We start from the raw sequence: 21,854 nt of genomic DNA on the forward strand, positions 1-21,854 counted from the left end.
TCCCTGTTATCCATGGGGGAGTAGTCTGAAGGGAAAGACAGCCAGGGGTGGTTGTTGATAGTTTTGAATGTCTTGGAACAAGTTCTGTGAAATGAAGCCAAGTTAAGACATCATGTAGTTGCCATAAATAGCTTCAGACAACTTTCTTCATCGTTTTTCTCTGCCATTTTTTCTCAGTGTAATTTTTTCTATTTTATTTAGTATACCAGGAAAGTTGAGATGTATTTAATTGAAAAACAAATACACAGAATCTATGTTTCAGTAAGGAATTCTACGCATGTTGTAGAAAATGTTTAAGATACAGAATTATTAGGAATATTTGTGAATAACAGCTACTACTGAAAGAATATACTGCACAATATAAAACTTAGATTTTTGAATCATGATATGGTAGCCTTTTTATTCTGTTATTTTGCTTAATAAATTGCACCATTTTTTGAAGCTGCATTAAGCAGACAGGTAACCAAACGCACCATATAAGAAGCTACCTCAGCACACCAGCCACACGGAGGGCTGGAGCAGAACAGCTGAGATTAGCCCATGTGCGGTTGTAACTTCAGCACTGTGCCACAGGCTGGCAGCAGAACAGAGACTTGAAGGTGTGAAGGTTTGCTTCCACTGCAAGGAAGCCCCTGCATTCCTCAGTTAACGTGAAGTGATGGGAGCATTTCAGCTGCTAAGCTCTGAAGCACAAATTTGCTGTCTTCTGGCAAGTAACAGAAAACAACAGTCTCCTTGTAGATTACTAACTTAGATGTATCAGTCTAGTGATCTTAGCATTGGACATTTTTTTTAATTAAATGGTTTTGATGTTTTATTTCTTCCCTCCTGATTAGGTTTGCTCCCTCACCCATACTTGAAAGACTGAGCTGTCTGGCAAGGAATAACTCCATCTATGTGGTTGCAAATATGAGAGACAAGAAACCATGTAATTCCAGTGACCCAAGGTGCCCAGGTGATGGTCACTCACTACAATACCAATGTAGTCTTTGACTCAGAAGGTAAATTGGTGGCTTGTTATCACAAGGTGAGAGAATTTGACAATGTTCAGGAAGTACATGATTCTCAGGAGATTAAAGATGTGAAACAGAATCTGCTTCCTGGGCTTAAATGTATTTCTACATAGAGTCATAATAAACCAATTGTCAGAGGGTGGGTGGAAACTATTGCCACTACTCTGAATTTAAAAACAAGTAATTAAATAAAAAGTAAAGCTCAATAAACTCTCTATTTTTACTGCATCTCTATAGGAAGTGACACATAAGGTATTTAAACATTAACATTCTAAATAAGCTTCTTGACTAAATCCCTTTTACTGGTATAAATCAGAAGCAACAGATATTTGTGGCTGACTTATCTTGCAGTGGTATGAGTTCTATTTGAAATTAACATATAGCACATTCACAAAACATATTATCCATTACTTGTATTTATGTGAATGATTCAATGTTCATTTAATGGTTTATTTTCTAATATTTTATTTTCTCCTTTTTTTTTTCTTTTCCATGACCAGTACAACCTTTTTGTGACACAGAAACAGTTTAACTACCCTAAGGATCCAGGATTTGTGACTTCCAATACATCCTTTGGCTGCTTTGGCATTTTCACTTGCATAGACATACTCTACCATGACCCAGCTGTGGTCTTGGCAAGCAGATTTCGGGCTGACACCATTCTGTTCCCAACTGCTTGGGTGAACAACCTTCCACTGGTTGTCAGCCATCCGGTTTCACTCAGTGTGGGCCATGGGAATGGGGGTCAACTTCCTTTCAGCAAATACACACAGCTCCACTTTAGATATGACAGGTAATGTGAGAATGCTCTAATCATGGGCAACATTTGTATCTCTATAGTGCAGCTGACCTGAGCAGAAATTCCCATCATCTTTAAGAATGCATACTCAAGTCATAAGGACTAGGACATGAGAACTTGTAAAGTTCTTGATATAAAGGAAATAAAAATGTGCTATGCAAGAACTTGGAAATTCTTAAGCTGACTACAAAACTTCTAGTCGTTGTTAATCAGTCCTGGGAGTTAATGAGTATTATTCTTCATCTTCTGATCCTGGTGTTTTATTGGTGTTTTGGCCATATAAAGACCCAAACTTCATTTTCTCCACTAGATGGAACCCTAACTCTGAGAATGTTCTTGTGAATTTCTGCAAATAGGCTTTCTGGGCTGGAGAACTCGTGTGTCACATTTTCTTTGTAGGCTTTGTTTCTACTCTATGTTCTTCCTGAGAAGATGCTAGAAGTCAAGCACAAATTTTATGTGCATGTATTTGCAGAATTGAGAGAAACTTACTGCTAAAATGTAACTCTAAACTTTGCCATCCAAATAAAGGAGATGTGAGCCATTCCTTTAGTTCTCAGTTGTTGATGACCCTCTGCCATACAATTCATATTCTTTATTAATAGGTTTTACTCTGGGCTTTAAAGATTTCTCTTTTATGTGAAGCACTTGCATAAAGATTTGAATTTTGGTAATATCTTTTCCTTACAGAACTTTTTGATTGGACCATGTTACCACCCATTTTAATCAGAATTGCTGATTTCTAATGCAGTTAAACTCAAGGAAGAACGCATAACTTCAGCCACTTAAATCATATATAATCAGGACACTAATCTTGCAATTTACAATGCACGAAACATCAGACTTTGATCTATTTTCCACTGATGGCAAAAAAACATTAGGTTAAGATTGTACTCTGTGAAGGCTCAATTTAGTTTCAAAAGAGTCTGGTAAATGTTAGAAATAAATTTTGCAAATATGTAATTAGTAACTACTGCTTACCTGTCCCATATATTTGCTTTCAGATTAGAAAACTTCTGGTGTTATGTGTTTGCAGGGAATGGTATTTATGCTTCAGATAGTCCAAGAGCATATGACTACAATACTGAAACGGATAATGGTCATGCCCACATCTCTCTCCTGGGTATCCTGCTGCTGTTAACTGGACATTGTATGCCAGCCAGATCAAACAGCTTCCATCAAACAAACTCTCTTTCAGTGGGGCTGTTTACCGTGACCTCTTCTTCTTCATGGAACTCACTGAATCTGAGGGAAATTGAGACATTTGCCTGCAGAACCTCTGTTGTCATCTGATGATAGAGAAGCAGCAAGATGGAGTTTATGTCCTGGGTGCCTTTGATGAGCTATGTGTTGTTGAAGGACACAGGTAAGAGTTTTGCAGGTAAGAGTTTTCTGCTCTTATTTGAACAGTGGGAAGGCTGCAATACTCTCTGTACAGTCTGTTTGCTTTTTTAAAATTTTATTGGGGACATTTAAGACAAGGCATTTTTTTTAGGCCCACCCCAAAACATTTGTTTTCTTCATGATGCATTTTGACTTCATTAGGCATATTAATCTCCTTTTCTGTTTTATAAATGATGGAAGAGTAGACCTTGGGGTGACCCTATGCTGTAACACCCTTGAAGGTGAGCTCACCCAGCAGCTTTGGCAAGGACAGGACAAGGTAAGTATGTGTGCTTCTCTGTGCTGATTGTACATCTGCAACACATCTTGCAGAAGTGGCTTTAGGGGTTTTGCAGGTTGTAGGTTTGTCAGGATTTATTGCTGAGGGGACTTTATTTCTCCCTGCAACTACCTGAAAGGAGGTTGTGGTGAGGTGGAGGTTGGGTGGATCATTTCTGTCAAGTAACAGGACATAAGGAAGTGGCCTCAGGTTGTGCCAGGGGAGGTTTAGATTGGTTATTAGGAAAAATAATCATCATTGAAAGGATTATCAAGCATTGGAACAGGTTGCCCAGGGAAGTTACCATCCCTGAAGGTATTTAAAGAATATGTACATGTGGTTCCTTTGAAAAAGAAAACAAGCCTCAAAACGTTGTACCTTCAAAAAACAGTTATTCAGCTCAACATATTCTAATGTTGTCATACCATCATAGGTACTTCTTGAGGGTGGAGTTTACTTTAATTTTTCTAGCCACATTTTTAAGATGTGGAAAATCTCCCTTGCACAGAATGGTTGATAGCTGTTTGTATCACAAATGCTCAAAACAAGCAGTTTCTCAGGAGCATGTCTGTGCTCCCATGGAGTGGTTGCGAGGAGAGTCGGGACTGTGCCGGCAGGTGTTGGGTGAGGGGAGTGCACAGCTGGAGCAGCTGGGACACGCTGGCATGTCTGCACATGTGGACCCTGCAGACTGTACCTCTTAGGCAAGTGCACTGGATTACTTTGTGCTTCCCAGCTGAGATTTCTATGTGTGCCTAAATCTGCTGTTTGTTCTGGGGGTTTGTTTTGAAGCACAAACATTGTTTATATTTAATCTGACCGACATAATTAAAAAATACAGACTCGTAGGAGGCAAAACACATTGGGTTTTTGTAACAAAGGGAATGTTTTAAAAATAGGATTGTCGTCCGTGAAAGTATCAAACTGAAACCCTCTACTACTCATATAGTGGAAGTAATGGGAAACATTCTGCTTTGGGGGAGGAAAAGCACTGTGTCTTTAAATTTCTATCTGCTCCCTGGGTAAACATGTCCTGTCATGGCATAAGAAACACAGCTGTGTGCTGTTGCCAGCAGTGAGCGCCTTCTGACTTCCTGTGTGCTGCTCACATGTACTCAGTGCTGGGCAGTGATTGCGTGGCTGCCGGAGTGACCTCTGACACAGCCTTCTCCAGGCAAGCTTAACCCTTGGAACGCGCAGTGCTCTTCCTCACTGGGCTCTCGCTAGGCACACGAATGGAAGCCGGACCTCAGTCTGACAGACTCCCGCTACAGCTCCGCTGATTTAGCACCAAACTGCGTCCCGCTTACAAAGTAAGTCCCCAGGCAGCCCCAGCATCAGGCAGCAGCAGAGATGGGGCCGGGCGCAGTACAGGGGTGGGAAGAGTGGATGGGAGGAGAGAGGTGTGCACAGTAGGCGGACTGCGAGATGAGTTTCCTCTGACATTGTCCACAGCCACGGATAGGCCGGACCACTGCAGTTTTCTCCAGTTTGTTTAACAAACAGTGTCAGTTCCTTGCTCCGGGGTGAGCTCCCAGCTCCGCAGGAAATTGGGAGCGGTGCTTGCTGGTACAGAGGCAAACAGGGAACACTCCACTGTATCTTGTCCCAGCAGTGGGACTGCAATTCTGCCAGGCATTCCCCTAGCCCTGCACCTGTAAATATTTCTGCTCAGCCCTGGCAGGGCAGTCACCTTTCTGGCTGATGTCCTCACTGTTGCTAAACAAGGGAGCATTTTCTACTTCCTCCTTCACACTGATGTCTGATTGTGCTTAATGTGACTCAGCCTATATTTCACTTGGTAAAAAAAGCGAGGCAGAGAATGAGGAATGCTTTAAAGCTACTTTAGTTCAACTATCACTTAAATCTCTACATCCACTTTTAAAAGTCTTGTATTTAAGGCTACTGAATGAGAGTGCTGGATCTAGTAATGTGTGTAGAGAAATACATAAGGATGAACATTACCAGACAAAATTCAATATTCCAAATAATTGAAGGGTCAGTAAGCAGAACTACTGTGTGAGAGAACTCTGTGGTATCTGCATTCATCCACAGGTTTGTCTTTTCTGAACCAACTCTGCAGTGACAGTCTGCTGTAGCTGAAAGCAGACAGCCTGTTCTGCTTCCCACTGCTCAGACAGCCTACTTCAAATGAGAATATTGCAAATACTAGGGAGTCAAAAAATGCAGAATGTCATAGCAACAAATGGAATTGAAATGAGTTGAAGATTAAAAGTGAAGGCTCTCAATGCTCAGCGTGTTTGTGGGGACAGAAAGGTGTGCAGAGGAGCAGCCATGCCACTGCACCTGGTGGAATAGCCTGCTCTTTTGCTTCAGGCTAGTGAGAGCCAGGAAACGAGGTACTTACATGCCTTATTCCAGAGGAAAAATTCTGTCCAGATTCATATTGTCTGGTGGTAGGCTATTGGAAAATGATGCCCCATGAAACAGAGTGACTGGCAGAGACACTCGGATAAACTCAAGGGACCCTTCTGTTGCTGGCATGATATCTAAGTATAGTGAGATGCTAACGCAATTTCTTTGGTCTAGAGAAACACAGAAACAGGCTACTCATACTGACACATAGCACAGGAATTGAGGAATATGAAGATACTAGAGCAAAGATGTGAAGGCCCTGAGTTTTGCAGCTCAAAATTCACCAAAGACTTGCTCCATGGGTGACGATATCCACCTGGGTGGATCCACCAGGGCTGAGCCCACATAGATAGAAAAAGTCTTGCTGTAATCAGAGACAAAGAAAAGTGTAACAACTGTAATTGGACTGTTCTTTCTAGATATGTTTTCAATTACTTATTTTTTAATGCCCTCATTAGTCTTGGCATTGCCAGGCATTTTTTGTTTGTTCTGTTGCAACATCCTTAATGTGTACTGCAGTACTTTCTTATACGTCACGCTTGGTTCCAAGGTAATGCTTTGACAGACCTGCACTTCATTCATTCCACTTTCAAAGTAAACTTTGTCCCCCTTCTCTTTTCTCTGCACTGTTTATCCAGAACACTCTAGACAGTGGGAGGCTGCAGCCATGCTCCCTTCCCAGGCTCTCCTACCTGCTGTGGTGTTTGCACTCACAGCCCTTCAGGCTCTTGCCTCCGACACCTTCCTGGCAGCCGTCTACGAGCACGCCGTCATCCTGCCAGATCCCACTGGCCAGCCCGTTTCTCCCAGCGATGCTTTGGCCCTGATGAACAAAAACATGGATGTCTTGGAAGGGGCCGTCAAGGAAGCTGCCCGGCAGGTACGAGGGTGCTGTGAGGGTTGTCCATCAGTGTTTTCTGCTCCTGCTGGCCCTCCTGGTTGTCTGTGAGCTTTAAACAGAGCCTGTTGTGACAGGGTGCCCACATCATTGTGACTCCTGAAGACGGCATCTATGGCTGGCGATTCACAAGAGAATCCCTCTACCCATACCTGGAGGATATCCCTGACCCGGTGGTGAATTGGATTCCCTGCACTGACCCCTCAAGGTGATCCCTTCTGCAGGGGTTTAGGTGATTTCAACCTTTTATCTCATGGAGTCTTGAGCAACTCGCATTAAATGACTAAGAACTGCTAATGTCTCTGACATAAGTTTTAATTAATCTTGAGTATGAAGGTAGTTAAATGGTTAAATATATTGCATGTCCATGACTAGTTGATGAGGGAAACATTAAGTTGTGTTATTTTAATTAGACACTTTAAGGAGAAATTCAAACAACATACAGAATTTGGGTTACTAAAAGTTGAGGAAATGTCTTTTTTTGATGCCAGAATACTTTGCTTCTCCTTCTGCTTTCAGTTTTTCCACACTATTTTGAATAGAACTGACTGTAAATTATGAACACTGGTATTTCTTTGGCTTTTTGGTTCGACTTTTACAAATGACATGTTGAAACAAAAGCACACAAACCATTTTTCTGGACAGCCAAGTAGTAGTCTCTGAGCAAATAATAAGAGGTTATGAGGTCAGTAGTTAAAGTCCAAACTTTTAAATGATAATAACCCAAGAACTTTTAATCTTGGTTTTCCGCAATTAAGGTAAGATAAAGTCTGAATTGCTAGAGTCTCTGTGATGTAGAACATGATCTGTCATTCAAGCAGCATGTTCCAGCAACAACAAACTAAGCTATAGCTGAGCACTGACTCCTATAGCAAGCAGTAAGTGTTCAGCCACGATCTGCCCTTTTTACTGCAGCTTTCTGCACCTGCTTGATGAGAAGCAGGTTATTGAGAGGATGTAATAAGTCAATGCTTCCAAGAAGAGTCACAATGGGGAGTAGCACAGGAGGTGCAACTTTTTGCTGAGATACAAGTAGCTAAAATATGCAGACTTCCATTGAAGTAGTGGAAGAAGTGGAGTATGGGGTGGCACTGTGTCTAAGTAGGTCTTTATTCTAGTGTGTCACACAGGTTTAGCAGAGGTGATCTGAGTGCCTCCTCACTGTTCCAATCAGGGGTTTCACTAGTGGCTTTTGGGAATATAACACTTGCCATCAGTGTCTGGCATGCCTTATTCCTAGTGCTGTATGTGTATCTTGCATGGAGGTCCTCCTTGTATGGCCCATGCACACCTTGCAAAGCTGTAGGCATTGCCACACTACAAAGGAGGATGACTGCTCTCTTCATGGGCTGGTCTGGGTGCTTCAGAGGTGCTGCCAGTTTCTGGCACATGGACCCTATCATATGTCGAAATTAATAGGCCACTGCTCTTCATGCCATGGTTACAGGTCTGTGAGCTCCTGTCTACGGGAGGAAATTAATTGCTGAATTGCCTTGACCATATCATCTGCAGTATCCCACAGCTCAACTGTGCTTAACATGTTAAGGGTCCAGAGCTGCAGTCCTCAGGTGCCAGTATGCCTGATGCTAAAATATGTGCTTGTGTGACACCAAGCTAGTGTCTTCCTCTGCCCAGAGATTGCTCTCCTGCCCTTTCCCAGCCCAAGGATTATCTGTTTACTGCAGGGCATGTTGCAGGTGCTGAAGGGGATGGGCAGTCATGTCCCTGCAGAGGCCAGTGGGACATCTCCAGGGCCTCCAAGGGCAGGAAGCAATCTGAGGAAGCACTGCAGCAACTCCGTATCTGCCTACCCTGCCATGGCTGCAGGTTTGGAGATGCTGCTGGTGTGACCTCAGGCACTCTGGAAGTAGACACCACTGACAGCAAAGGGTTTGTTATTTTTTTTTCTCCTTCCCTAAAATGCAATAGATTTGGTCCAGCACCAGTGCAGGAACGACTCAGCTGCATGGCCAGAAATAACTCCATCTATGTGGTTGCAAATATTGGGGACAAGAAGCCGTGTGACTCCAGTGATCCCAGCTGTCCTGGGGACGGTCGCTACCAGTACAATACGGATGTTGTCTTTGACACACAGGGGAAACTGGTGGCTCGTTACCACAAGGTAAGTTGGCCTTGGAGAGACAGGAACTACTTCCAAAATGTCTCAATTCAGGAACAGAATTAGCTACCAGTTATTGTCCACTGGCAGAGTTTTGCTTTTCTTTATAATATCTCTCTTGCTATGAAGCCTTGATGCCAAATTTGCATTCACTGTAATTTTTCTCAAAACAGACTGGAATGAAAAATTATTGCTCTGGTGGAATTTAGTGGCATATGGTTTTGGTTGACTTCCTCAGTTCATTAGCTCACTACTACTGTAAATTCTGCTGCTTGAGCAGCTTCAGTTTTCAGTGCCAGCTTTTCACCAGTCTACCACTTCATGTTCCAGGATTTCAATGTTCATCTCTATTTCATTGTAGATAAGCAGTCTAATTTCAGAAAGGCAGGACCATTTTTTTCCTGAAACTTTTTTTGCACAGTTTTTGCACAATGAGAATTATTTGGACAAAATGATGGATCTAAGATAGGTGTAAAAAGACATAAGGATATTTAAACATTTGCACCCAGGGGAAGTTCCTCTTTCAGTATTATGTGCCTACCTTCAAGTTCCATCAAAGCTGTTTATGAGTCATGCCAGATATCATGCCAATGTGGGTAGAGTGACGTCAGTTTATATAATGCACTTTGGGCTCAGTATTTCATCTGATTATTTAGAGTCAATGCCAAGATACCTATTTGTGAGCAAACTGGGTGAATGAGACACTGATAATGCAAGTCCCCCAGCCTGCCATGGCCCAGGTACTGAATTACAAGTTAAATAAAGCTGAACTTCTTTCCTGGTTTGGTGTCCATATTTACTTTCAGACCACCAGGACATTAATAAAGGACTCTAAATAAATGTGAAGGAAGAAGGAAAATGTTGGAAAGCTGAGAATTTCACAAACTTCAGGTTTTCTGTTGGCTGAGATCATCTGCCTTTCCCCCATCAGCGCAACCTTTATTTTCTACTCTGCAGTGTCCCAAATGCTGTGTTGTGCTTCAGGCCGGTGCTCTGTACTTACAATGTTTTTGGGAATCTCCACACCAAGGTCACCAATTTTGTCTCTTGGCACCAGATCCCCTCTGCTTCTCTTACATTACTGTTTCTCTTCTGGTTGCATTTGGGTCACTAGAAATATAAACTAGGTGGGGGGAGTGAAGAGATTATTGTTATGCAGATGTCATCAACAGACCTGAAGGCAGCTGGCTGCTTTCCTAGCTAGATGCCAGGACAATATGTAAAATGTGTTATATATTCTGGGTACGGTGATCATACAATGATCAAATCAGCCTGATTTCCCACCTGTAAGGGTTTCCAACACAGGTCAAAAATTCTCTCTAGTCATTCTGTACAGCTTTAGGGAATGACTCTAAGACATATGTTTAGTAAGTGCCTCTAACTGGTTTCTCTATTTTCCTTCCCCTACAGTATAATCTCTTTGAAGGAGAGAGTCGTCAGTTTAATTTCCCAAAAGAGCCAGAAGCTGTCACCTTTGAGACTCCTTTTGGGAAGTTTGGCATTTTCACTTGCTTTGACATCCTTTTCTATGAGCCTGCCGTGGTCCTGGTGAACAAGATGCAGGTGGACACCGTGCTCTTCCTGACAGCTTGGATGAATGTCCTGCCCTTTCTGACTGCAGTTCAGTTTCACTCTGCTTGGGCTATGGGCATGCGTGTTAATGTCTTAGCAGCCAACACTCATAACACCAGCATGGAAATGACAGGTAATTTAATTTTCACTCTGCAAAAATCTCTATAACCACAAATCTGTTATTCCCTGCTCTACAAAGTGATTTTGCAGAGGAATGTAATATATTTATCTGTAAGATTAAGAGTCCAGTTGCCAAATTTTAAAGCTGATGGATCCTCTTCCTATTGGTTTCATACAAGACACAACAAAACTCAACAAAAGTGTTTTCTTTGCCCTAGCTTCTTAGGATTATCTTTTTTGTTAATGGCTCTAAACAAGTAGTAGGTTACTGCCCTTATACCTGAATAGAAATTTTTGAGGTTTTTAAGGCTCTTTGCCTTTTCACTTCTAAGTCTATGATTGAATGCTGAACTGTAAATACACTTGTAAACCATATATGTAGCTACATTTATTCTGCCAAATTAGAGACTTATTTGTATGACTGTATTTAACACTGTTGCGGAAAACCATTAAAAACACACGTTCAGGCCTGTTGTAGTAACACTGCTAAGAAGTCCACATCTTAATTTTAGAATGTAGCATTGATTTTTTTTTTTTAGCTCAGCTTATGGAATAGTACAGTAATTTCAAGACTATAAGGCGCTCCGGATTATAAGGCGCACTTCCGGGTGTCTGCAAATTTCCAAACTTTGTCTATATATAAGGCGCACCAGACTATAAGGCGCACTTTTTTTTTGCAGTGAGGATCTGCGCACAACAAAGTAACGAATTAGTAACAGAATCACACGATTGCGGGCTTTACTGGCAGGTGCTCAATTTGGAAACATTTTTCACAGATTCGTGTAGCCTTTAAACGCAGCCCCAGTGCCGCGGGACCCAGCACTCCTGCCTGCCCCTGGCGCCGGCTGGCGCAGCTCAGCTCCCATGGCTCGCACTTCCGGGTTGGTAAATTTCCAAACTTTGTCCATATATAAGGCGCACTTCTGGGTTTTGATCTAAATTTTAGTCAAAAGGGTGCGCCTTATATTCGTGAAATTACTGTATATTTCATTTAGACCAGTATCTTCACTGAGCTGTGCAACCACGGTACTGTTTTGGGACTTTTTGTTTGAAATGCCTGATGGGCTTCTGCAGTGTTGGGTATGAGAGACCTTTGATTTCCCTATATTTTGCTTGGTGCTGGTCAGATGTGAATCACCCATGAGGGGAGGAGTTCTCAGCCAGTGTGAAGAGGGCTGGAGAGTTGCTGCCTCCTGTTCACCAGGACAGGCCTGTGATACCTGCCTGTGTTGTGTTTTGGATCGTCTCAGTCAGTAGATGGTCCTTTCATATCAGTCAGCTGAGAAAAAAATAATTATAAATTCTATTGCCTACAAGAGAAAAGACAACTGAGGAGGCCATAAATACAATCATAACATAACATAATAAACCAAACATCCTCTGCCTTTGGCTACACTGAGTAGACCTCATCTAAGGGAATAAATGCTATTCTTTGCCAGAGCATGAGCTTTGTATACTGAGTTGCTAATGGACACCTTTGATGAGATTAAAATTACTTTAATCTGTGTAGAATAGTGGAGAAGCGATCAGTAGAGACACTTAGAAGGACAACATGATTTTTAAAAAAGGACTGACTGTTGTACTCTCCTCAGGGAGTGGCATTTATGCACCAGCTGGAGCCAGAGCATACTCCTACAACATGAAAACTGAAGATGGTCACCTCCTCATTGCTAAACTAGATGCACACCCTCATCTTTCTCCTGCCACCCCGCCTGCTGTCAACTGGAACTCATATGCTTTGAGTGTTGGAAGATTCTCACAGAATGACCATGAATTCACAGGAATCATCTTTGAAGATCCCTTTACTTTCACAGAGCTCACTAAGCCTGGAGGCATTCTCACTGTTTGCCAAAAAGATCTCTGCTGTCACTTGACATACAATATGGCAGAAAAAAGAGATGATGAAGTTTATGTCCTGGGTGCTTTTGATGGCCTTCATGTTGTTGAAGGACAGTACTATCTTCAGGTAATTCTTTGGAGAGAGTTACTTACTTGAGGAAGTTTATTTGCAGGGAGAAACCTTCAGCTCTGTGGCGGAAAAAGAGAATTCAATGATTCATTCTTCTATGCTGCAGTTCTAGTGCCCTATTTGCTAGCAAAGGAAAGGAGTTGCTAAAACTTGCAAGCCTATTTGCCTTCAAATCCAACAAATGCAGTAGAGAGGTCTCTAAACCTCCTTTAAATGCCCAGAGTGCACTCACTATTTTTGGTGGTGTGCAGTATTGCCTAAATTTAGGTTCTCTTCTGTGAATATCTGCAGTAAGTGTTCTGAATCTCTTCCACATTACAGAATCACAGAATTATTGGGTTTGAAAGGCATATCTGAAGATCACATAGTCAAACTCCCCTGCCAAGGCAAAGTCACCTGGAGCAGATTACACAGAAATGCATCGGGTAGGTTAGCAACATGTACAATTAGCAGTAAGAGGACCTGGATATGCACTTGTACAATGTACCGATGTGGAGCACTTTGTTTCAGTTGCCTAAAATTTACATTCACAAACTCATCTTACTAAGATATGAGAAAGAAACTTTTGAATAAGACAACTGGTGATTGAAAGAATTGGAAGCAACAGGATTGGGCTTCAAACATGAAATAAGGTAGTTTGGCTGCACTTATGTCAGAAACAATCTATTTATAAAATTGTAAGAGTAAGACAATGCAGATCTGCAATACTCCCAATCAGATCAAGCAGTAAAAAAATAAGCTACAACTGAAAAGGAGTTGGCCAAGGGTTATGAAAAGGAACCTGTGATTCTCACCTGCTCTGACACACATTAGTTTTGATGGCACAAGACTTTCCTATCAGTGTTACTGTCTTGCTAAATACAGTGTTGTCTCCTCCCCCCCACAGATCTGCTCTCTGCTCAAGTGCCCCAGCACAAACTTGAGCACGTGTGGGCAGCCCGTGGAGACAGCTCAGACCAAGTTTGAGATGTTCTCCCTCAGTGGCACATTTGGCACCAGCTACGTCTTCCCAGAAGTGTTGTACAGCGGGGTGCAGCTGGCCCCCGGGGAGTTCAAGGTAATGGGGCACCCTTGTGATTTGTCAGACATCAGTGGTCAGAAAGCCACTACAAGAGACACTTAGTTGTTATCAGTATCCTCTGTGCTATGCCTTGAGTTCAAGGCAGCTTTATTTCTGCCTGATTTTCCTGGTTGTCTTCATACAGTAAGTCCACCTTGCCAATTCTCTTCTGCCCTGTTCTCCCAAATCCTCTAGAACAAGATCTCCCTCAAGACAGAAATGTAGTTTTTCTCAGACTTCCTGCTACCTCCAATTCAGACTGGACCTCTCTCAACTAGATCACAATGAATGAATATACTATTTTGTGTTCGTCATACAGTAGTGCTGCTTTGATGATGCTCCTGCTTATTTCACTTTTTCATGACCAGGTGCTGCCTGATGGACGTCTGATAAGTCAGAATCCAACGTCAAAGCCACTTTTGAGTGTAACACTCTTTGGGAGGTGGTATGAAAAGGACCCTCCACACACAGATCAAGCTTCACCATGACTTCACAGCAGATCCTTCAAGCTTTCATCTGCTTGTTTCTGTAACACTAATTAATTACAAATAATGGTAATTAATACAAATATTCATAATAAAATGGCATTCTATTTCTCCAGTTGCCTTAACTAACAGCATAGTCACTGCACATAGATTTATTGACTTAGTTTTGAAGCACAAATCTGCTGGAATCTTGTGTATGTGTTTTTATATGATTGCTTTGGTTGACATAGGCTGGGCCTTTACACTGGGAACAATAGGAATTAAATTCCTCTGACTTTAGTGGTGTAGGATTCAGTGGGTTGTGCCCCAATAAAAGCCAGTTTTTAATTATTTGAAATTTTTGTTGGAGTATTAGGAGCCACTTCCACAACAGTATTCCCACCCCATTTCTGAACAGGCACTTTTCTGAACACAAGATTAGCAGAACCTTTGAAGATTCTAATTTCCTTTAAAAAGGAAAACAAGCCTCTAAACGTTGTACCTTCAAAAAACAGTTATTCAGCTCAACATATTCTAATGTTGTCATACCATCGTAGGTAATTCTTGAGGGTGGAATTTACTTTAATTTTTCTAGCCACATTTTTAAGATGTGGAAAATCTCCCTTGCACAGAATGGTTGATAGCTGTTTGTATCACAAATTCTCAAAACGAGCAGTTTCTCAGGAGCATGTCTGTGCTCCCATGGAGTGGTTGCTCCTGCCAGTGCGAGGAGAGTCAGGACTGTGTTGGGTAAGGGGAGTGCACAGCTGGAGCAGCTGGGACACGCTGGCACGTCTGCACATGTGGACCCTGCAGACTGTACCTCCTAGGCAAGTGCACTGGATTACTTTGTGCTTCCCAGCTAAGATTTCTATGTGTGCCTAAATCTGCTGTTTGTTCTGGGGTTTGTTTTGAAGCACAAACATTGTTTACATTTAATCTGACCAACATAATTAAAAAATACAGACTCGTAGGAGGCAAAACACATTGGATTTTTGTAACAAAGGGAATGTTTTAAAAATAGGATTGTAGTCTGTGCAAGTATCAGCATCGGGCAGCAGCAGAGGTGGGGCCGGGCGCAGTACAGGGGTGGGAAGAGTGGATGGGAGGAGAGAGGTGTGCACAGTAGGCGGACTGCGAGATGAGTTTCCTCTGACATTGTCCACAGCCACGGATAGGCCAGACCACTGCAGTTTTCTCCAGTTTGTTTAACAAACAGTGTCAGTTCCTTGGTCCTGGGCGAGCTCCCAGCTCCACAGGAAATTGGGAGCGGTGCTTGCTGGTACAGAGGCAAACAGGGAACACTCCACTGTATCTTGTCCCGGCAGTGGGACTGCAATTCTGCCAGGCATTCCCCTAACCCTGCACGTGTAAATATTTCTGCTCAGCCCTGGCAGGGCAGTCACCTTTCTGGCTGATGTCCTCACTGTTGCTAAACAAGGGAGCATTTGCTACTTCCTCCTTCACACTGATGTCTGATTGTGCTTAATGTGACTCAGCCTATATTTCACTTGGTAAAAAAAGCGAGGCAGAGAAGGAGTGCCATGTGACTGAGAGACAGGACTTCAAAGGAGGAGTGCCAAAATAATCCGAGCAAGAAGCCAAACCCAAACAAAAAGAAGTCAGAGGTGAAGTCAGAGTTGATGTTACTGAAGTCACTGAAGTTATCGAAGTCCTTGACGTTGTTTATTGTTCTCATTGTTCAGCGTTATATATTGCTGCTAAACAAGCATTTACAGCTCTCAAGCAGTCACACCCCCAAGCCAGAATTTCCCCCTATTTACAGAATCAGCCTATTGTTTGCATTACTTGGCAAACTTACAAAACCACATAGTTTCAAAAAACTCGATAGCTGCATATGTTGTGCTTTCCCAGCCTTTCCCTCAAAACTTTGGTTGCTTTTTCTATGGTCTGTGTCCAAGCAAGGCCAGAATATCTCAATAACTGTTCTCTTTGTTCCGTCTCCCATTTGCTCTCCCATAAAGGAGGAAGGCTTCCAAGCTACATGAGTTCAACTGTCACTGAAGCAGCTTTTAAAAGGCTTCTATTTAGGGCTACTGAATCAGAGTGCTGGATCCAGTAATGTGTGTAGAGAAATACATAGGGATGAACATTACCAGACAAGATTCAGTATTCCAAATGATTGAAGGGTCAGTAAGCAGAACTACTGTGTGAGAGAACTCTGTGGTATCTGCATTCATCCACAGGTTTGTCTTTTCTGAACCAACTCTGCAGTGACAGTCTGCTGTAGCTGAAAGCAGACAGCCTGTTCTGCTTCCCACTGCTCAGACAGCCTGCTTCAAATGAGAATATTGCAAATACTAGAGAGTCAAAAAATTGAGAATTTCATAGCAACTAATGGAATTGAAATGAGTTGAAGATTAAAAGTGAAGGCTCTCAATACTCAGCGTGTTTGTGGGGACAGAAAGGTGTGCAGAGGAGCAGCCATGCCACTGCACCTGGTGGAATAGCCTGCTCTTTTGCTTCAGGCTAGTGACAGCCAGGAAACGAGGTACATGCCTTATTCCAGAGGAAAAATTCTGTCCAGATTCATATTTTCTGGTGGAAAGCTGTTGGAAAGTGATGCCCCATGAAACAGAGTGACTGGCAGAGACGCTGGGATAAACTCAAGGGACCCTTCTGTTGCTGGCATGTTGGGGGCATGATATCTAAGTATAGTGAGATGCTAATGCAATTTCTTTGGTCTAGAGAAACACAGAAGCAAGCTACACATACTGACACATAGGAATTGAGGAATATGAAGATACTAGAGCAAATAAGTTTCTAAGACACCCTGGAGCTGTGTCCTGCTAAGTCCTCTGCAGGATAGCAATGGAATAAACTCAAAGCAGCCAAAGTGAACCTGCTCATGGTGATTAGTCAGACCTATTAAATACATTTTAATGAAATCACTAGTTTCAGTGAGAGATATGGTCTGACATACCTTCTTCCTGTTTTGTCACACTTTTCTAAGCTCTTAGTGTGTTTATATGGGTACTCCTCTGTTAAACTCCTTGTTTCACATTTTTCAATCAGATCCTGAATGATGGACGCTTGATAAGGAAGAAGGAACCAATGAAACCAGTCATTACTGTGATACTTTCTGGATGGTGATATGAAAGGGATCATCTGAAACAAGACCCACAACCAACATCCCTTCCCGTGATATTTCTCTAACTGAAGCTCCACTCTGGTATTGTGTTTATGTCCAAATGTGACACAGCATCATCTACAACAACAATCCCAATTATGTTTCTCATTTCCAGTTGCAAAATCTCATCAATGTGTTTGGTTTAGTAATAATGTGGCAATATTATCTTATTACTACAATTTATTGAGAAGAATCTGTTTCTATGTCATAAGATTACTATAATTTTATCAGTTCAAAACAGCAGTTGTTTTTCTCTGTTTGCTGGATTTTTATTTTTCTAACCCTCAGAAAACTTGAATTGTAGTCCAGAGTATACATTCTTATTAAACCAGCATTGCATATTTTTTCATTGCAGATTATTATGGGACCAGTAAATAAAGCAGTGAAGATATGATTTGTGGCAGGTCTATACACATGCTTAATATTTCTTTGCATCTGGAATATGAGTAGTGCTGACCTATGCCAGTCTGCTCTTTTACCACAATTAGACTTTTTATTAACCTATTTCTGTTGCTTTGGTTTTATATCCTTTATGCCATTGGTGCATATAATGTAGGAAATGGCAACACAGTGCATCATGGAAGCTGAAGGAGGACCCCAGTCAAAGAGATCCTCCTGAAACAAAATGTGCGACCACTTTTTGGTCAGAACATGATTTGAATCATTATTCATATGAAACCTCTGTTGAAACAAAACTTGGAATTGAAACCTCAAATTATTCTGGTTGTCAGTTCTGAAAAACAGCTTGGTGACACCTCCTGACTGCCATGGATGCTATTCAGTGACAGAATTTTTACTGCAACCTGTAAACAAGTCACTGAGTGACTTGGTATCTCATAGCAGCTCCTCCCTCTCATCTTCTTTGGTTTTTTCTAGTCATATAACACAAATATATGTGAAATAAGCCTTGCCCTTTGCTCCTTCTTGTTAATGCTAGGTGGTGCTGCTCTGCAGATCAATTTTCTTCAGGAATTTGGGGATTTAGAATTCTATTTCAGACCAACTAGTCCTGGTGAGATGGCACTTCACATTTTTGCTTTCTCTTCTCCCCAGTGACCTGTGTTTGGTTGATGCTGCTGGACCTTAGTGACCTTCTCTCAGCACATCATTGTATAAAGATGTGCATGTTCTGTGGTTGTATCCTTAAGAGTAGTCAGACACTTCTGCTCATGTAATTTCTCCTTCCTTTTCCCCACACTGCTACCATTCCTGGTCTCACCATAGAATCATAGAATCTTCTGGGCTGGAAAAGACCTTTCAGATCATTCACTTCAGCTGTAAACTCGGCATTGCCTCTGTAATCCCTAAACCATCATGCGGTGCCAGATCCCAACTCCTCTTAAACATTTCTGGGGCTCCACCACCTCCCTGCACAACCTATTCCAATGCCTGATCACCTGAACAGTGAAAAAATTTTTCAAATGTCTTATCTGAATTTCCTCTGTCCCAATGTAAAGCCATTACCTCTAGTCCTATCACTGCAGGCACAGCAGGAGAGACCAGCCCTCACCTCACTGAAAACTCCTTTCAGGGAGTTGTAGAGAGTGATGAGGTTTTCCATGAGCTTCCTCTTCTCCAGACTAAAAAAACCCAGCTCCCTCAGCTATTCCTCATGGCATATGTTTTGTAGACCTTTCAGGATCTTGTTGCCCTTCTCAGGACAGGCTCTAGCACCTCAATGCTGTTGTTAAAGTGAGAGTTCCAGAACAGAACACAGCACTCAAGGTGCAGCCTCACCAGTGCTGAGTACAGTGGATGATCATTTCCCTGGTCCTGCTGGCCACATTGTTCTTGATGCAGGCCCAGATGCCACTACCTTGGCCACCTGGGCACGCTGTTGGCTCATACTGAGCCAGCTGTCAGCCAGCACTCCCAAGTCCATTTCTGCCAAACAGCTCTCGAGCCACTCCTCTCCCAGCCTGTAGCACTGCCTGGGATTGCTGTGGCACAAGTGCAGGACCTGGCACCCCACCACAATGCTCTCAAGGTCCTCAATCCCATGTACTTCTGTCCTGGAGCTGGTGAGACACTGGGAGTGCAAATACTCTCCAAACTCCAGCACTGATTACCGCTGCTGTGTGCCATATGACCTTTTTAGTTTCAAAATGTAAATAAATTTTCACATGTGACATAACAGTGACATGTCTCACATAATGACATGTTTATCAAAAGCCCCAGACAATGTACTCTGACTCATGGAAGCTCGACATTATTGCTGCTAAAGCCATACTCTCTTAAAACACTGTTCACTGTTTGAGTCAGTTACTGTGTGACCACAGACTGATCTCAGTCCAGCAAGGTATTATCCAGTGTGGTCTTCTTCCCATGGGTACAAACTCAGTGCAGACACTGTACTTGTCCCCAGGGAACCTCGTGGGTGATACCACACCTCTCTCCCAAGGAAAGGATCTGGATTTAAGGGACATTATGGCACCTGGGAAGGTCTCATCTTGCAGAAAGGATTCAGCAGGAGTGTGTGGCCAGTCTCAAAGCTGAGAGGTGGCTTCTTCAGGTTTGTTCACTGCTGATACCAGTCCTCTGGATAATGGAATGTCTGTGCATGTAGTGTAGGATCCCAACCCTGAGGTGAGTATCTTGAATCCAGGATTTGGTTCAAGGCTATTGTGGTGTGGTTAAAGTATATTTGTATGTTGAGTATTTTCTTACAGAAGAACTGTCATTGTGGCGGAAGCCATAATGACACTGAGTTCTTTTTGCTACAGAGATTGCATAACACTTATCATTGTGAAATATGTTATTGTGAGAAGTGAGTCAAGCATACAGAAAGTAATCCTATGCCAGTCCACCCATTACCCACATACCAACTCACTCTGTATAAAGACAAGGCTGCGTGTAACCACCGATAACAATAAACACTTCTTCGAGGGCAGTGCAGAAAAAATCCATTTGTTACCTGACTGCTGAGTCAGTCTGACCCAAGGAAGGTAAGAAACTTGGGTTCCAGATACAAGTTATTTTTGTGCATGTGCAGCTTTAGCTTCAAGATTTCTGCTGGAGTGATCTGTGGATATAAGAAAGCAGGCAAAATCTAGAAATTGTATCTCCTATTCACAACAGTCTTCCTACAGAGACCTTTGGGGACCAGAGATCTTCGGAGCTTGGTTATTGAGTGGTGGGTTTACTGACGGTTTTGCTCAGACAACCAGCCCGCCCGGCAGCTCTCCCTCAGGATGTGCAGCAGCCCCCAAAGTCACTGCAACTCCGAGCTGTGCTGTGCTGAGCTGGGCTGGCGCAGGTATTATACACAGCCACCTGCCTCCCCCAGCCATGCCTGTACCTCACACCCTTGAGTTCGGGCAGGAATGTGCCCATGCTGGTCTCTGCTGAGATTTCCCAAAGTTGTTTTTCCTCTGGGACCCAGGCTTGCCTTGAACTGTGTTATTACAGCAATACTATGCCTGATTTTTTTGTATATCTGGTAAGTAACATGTTTCTTCAGCTGCAGCACAGTGGTGACTTCTCAGTGACTTCCCTGCTGTTGCTGTGAGGCAGAATTGCTCAATGCTGGCGGCTCTCTTGGCTTTGATACTGAGTCTTTCCCGACAGGGTGGTTATGTGGGTGTCAGCTTTCAGCCACCCTGGGGAATTCCCAGCTTTTGTGCAAGACTTCCTCTTTTTAAAGTCCCCTGCGTTTGCTTGCCTGCACCTTCCTCTTGGGTGATTTCAGGCTCCAGAGATGGGTATTCCTAAAACTTGTGCCTCCTGTGCTTTTGGTGCTATCTGCTCTGTGCCCTGGACACAGATGTTGCGACCATCTGTGAGCACAATGGCATTTTAGAATCACAGACTTGAAGTGTTGGCTTCTCCTGAGGTGGCCTTGGTGCTGATGGAGAAGAATCATTCTTTTGGGTGACACTACATAGTGAAGAGGAAGATTCTGCGAGGTGGAAGAAGGGTTTTTTGATTTCTTGCTAAGTGGTAATTGACAAGTCAGGTTACGTTTGTTTGCCCTCACTGTTATAGCACAGGTCCTAACTAAGGTTTTTCTAGGGATCATCTGAAACTACAGTAGTATTTTTCTGTTTAGAAAGCACTACGCAAAAAATTTCTTTCCAGAAAAAGATGCTGCTTTCAATGAGTACTTTCAAATTGCCTATTGTACAAAATCTTCCATCTGAAAGGACCATCATAAAAAAAAAAAAGTGTTGAATTCTTTCTCACAGAACAAGCAAGTCTGTTAGCTCTAGGCAGAGAAGTCAGCACAGTTCAAGGGATAGTTTATATTGCAGTGTGAGCCCAGTGGGGAGGACACTCTCAAGGCACACGCTTGAACTGTAATGAGCCATTGGCCGAAATCAGGAGGTATGGAGGGACCACATGTCTCATAAACATCACTGAATTGTCTGCACGCTGGAGCAAGAGGGCTGTACCCCATACAGGTGGTCTGTCTTCAGCACTGGCTGAAGTTTTCACTGATGGCAGCCATGTGCAGTAAAGTGATATGGGGTAGTGTATCCTAACCAGGGGAGACTGGGCTTGCCACAAGATGGGTTTAAAAACCTGGAGAGGGATGTGCAAACAAAATGTGCAAGTGCTGCTTCCAGTGGACCCCTTGTAGATTAATATGGCTTCTGACGAGTCTCCTAGCCTTTTGTTCTACTTTTATATAAAACATTTCATATTGGAAAC

General features: G+C 42.7%; 1 protein-coding gene across 2 annotated transcripts; it reads left to right on the top strand.

Moving 5' to 3' along the window:
- Window positions 1-3,325: 3,325 nt before the first annotated feature.
- LOC116993686 (pantetheinase) lies at window positions 3,326-17,557 on the top strand. Of its 2 annotated transcripts, XR_004417339.2 has the most exons (9): window positions 3,326-4,788; window positions 6,490-6,731; window positions 6,827-6,957; window positions 8,679-8,871; window positions 10,279-10,573; window positions 12,153-12,526; window positions 13,416-13,586; window positions 13,958-14,143; window positions 17,090-17,557. XR_004417339.2 is itself a non-coding variant. In XM_033054547.2 (8 exons), the coding sequence occupies exons 2-8, from the start codon at window positions 6,519-6,521 to the stop codon at window positions 14,075-14,077; spliced, it is 1,497 nt and encodes a 498-aa protein (XP_032910438.1). In that variant the 5' UTR covers window positions 3,326-4,788; window positions 6,490-6,518; the 3' UTR covers window positions 14,078-14,185. The 2 variants fall into 2 exon arrangements, 1 of the variants encoding a protein (XP_032910438.1); XM_033054547.2 differs by lacking the exon at window positions 17,090-17,557 and having other exon boundaries at window positions 13,958-14,185.
- Window positions 17,558-21,854: the final 4,297 nt, after the last annotated feature.

Source organism: Catharus ustulatus, chromosome 3, assembly GCF_009819885.2.
Source record: "Catharus ustulatus isolate bCatUst1 chromosome 3, bCatUst1.pri.v2, whole genome shotgun sequence".
In the NCBI taxonomy this organism is placed as follows: Eukaryota; Metazoa; Chordata; class Aves; order Passeriformes; family Turdidae; genus Catharus; species Catharus ustulatus.

Bases quoted from the DNA above. Each gene is read 5' to 3' on its own strand.
- LOC116993686 (XM_033054547.2), top strand. From the start codon at position 6,519: ATGCTCCCTTCCCAGGCTCTCCTACCTGCTGTGGTGTTTGCACTCACA. The intron at 6,958-8,678 runs GTGATCCCTTCT...AAAATGCAATAG, and splicing joins CCCTGCACTGACCCCTCAAG to ATTTGGTCCAGCACCAGTGC. The intron at 8,872-10,278 runs GTAAGTTGGCCT...CTTCCCCTACAG, and splicing joins TGGTGGCTCGTTACCACAAG to TATAATCTCTTTGAAGGAGA.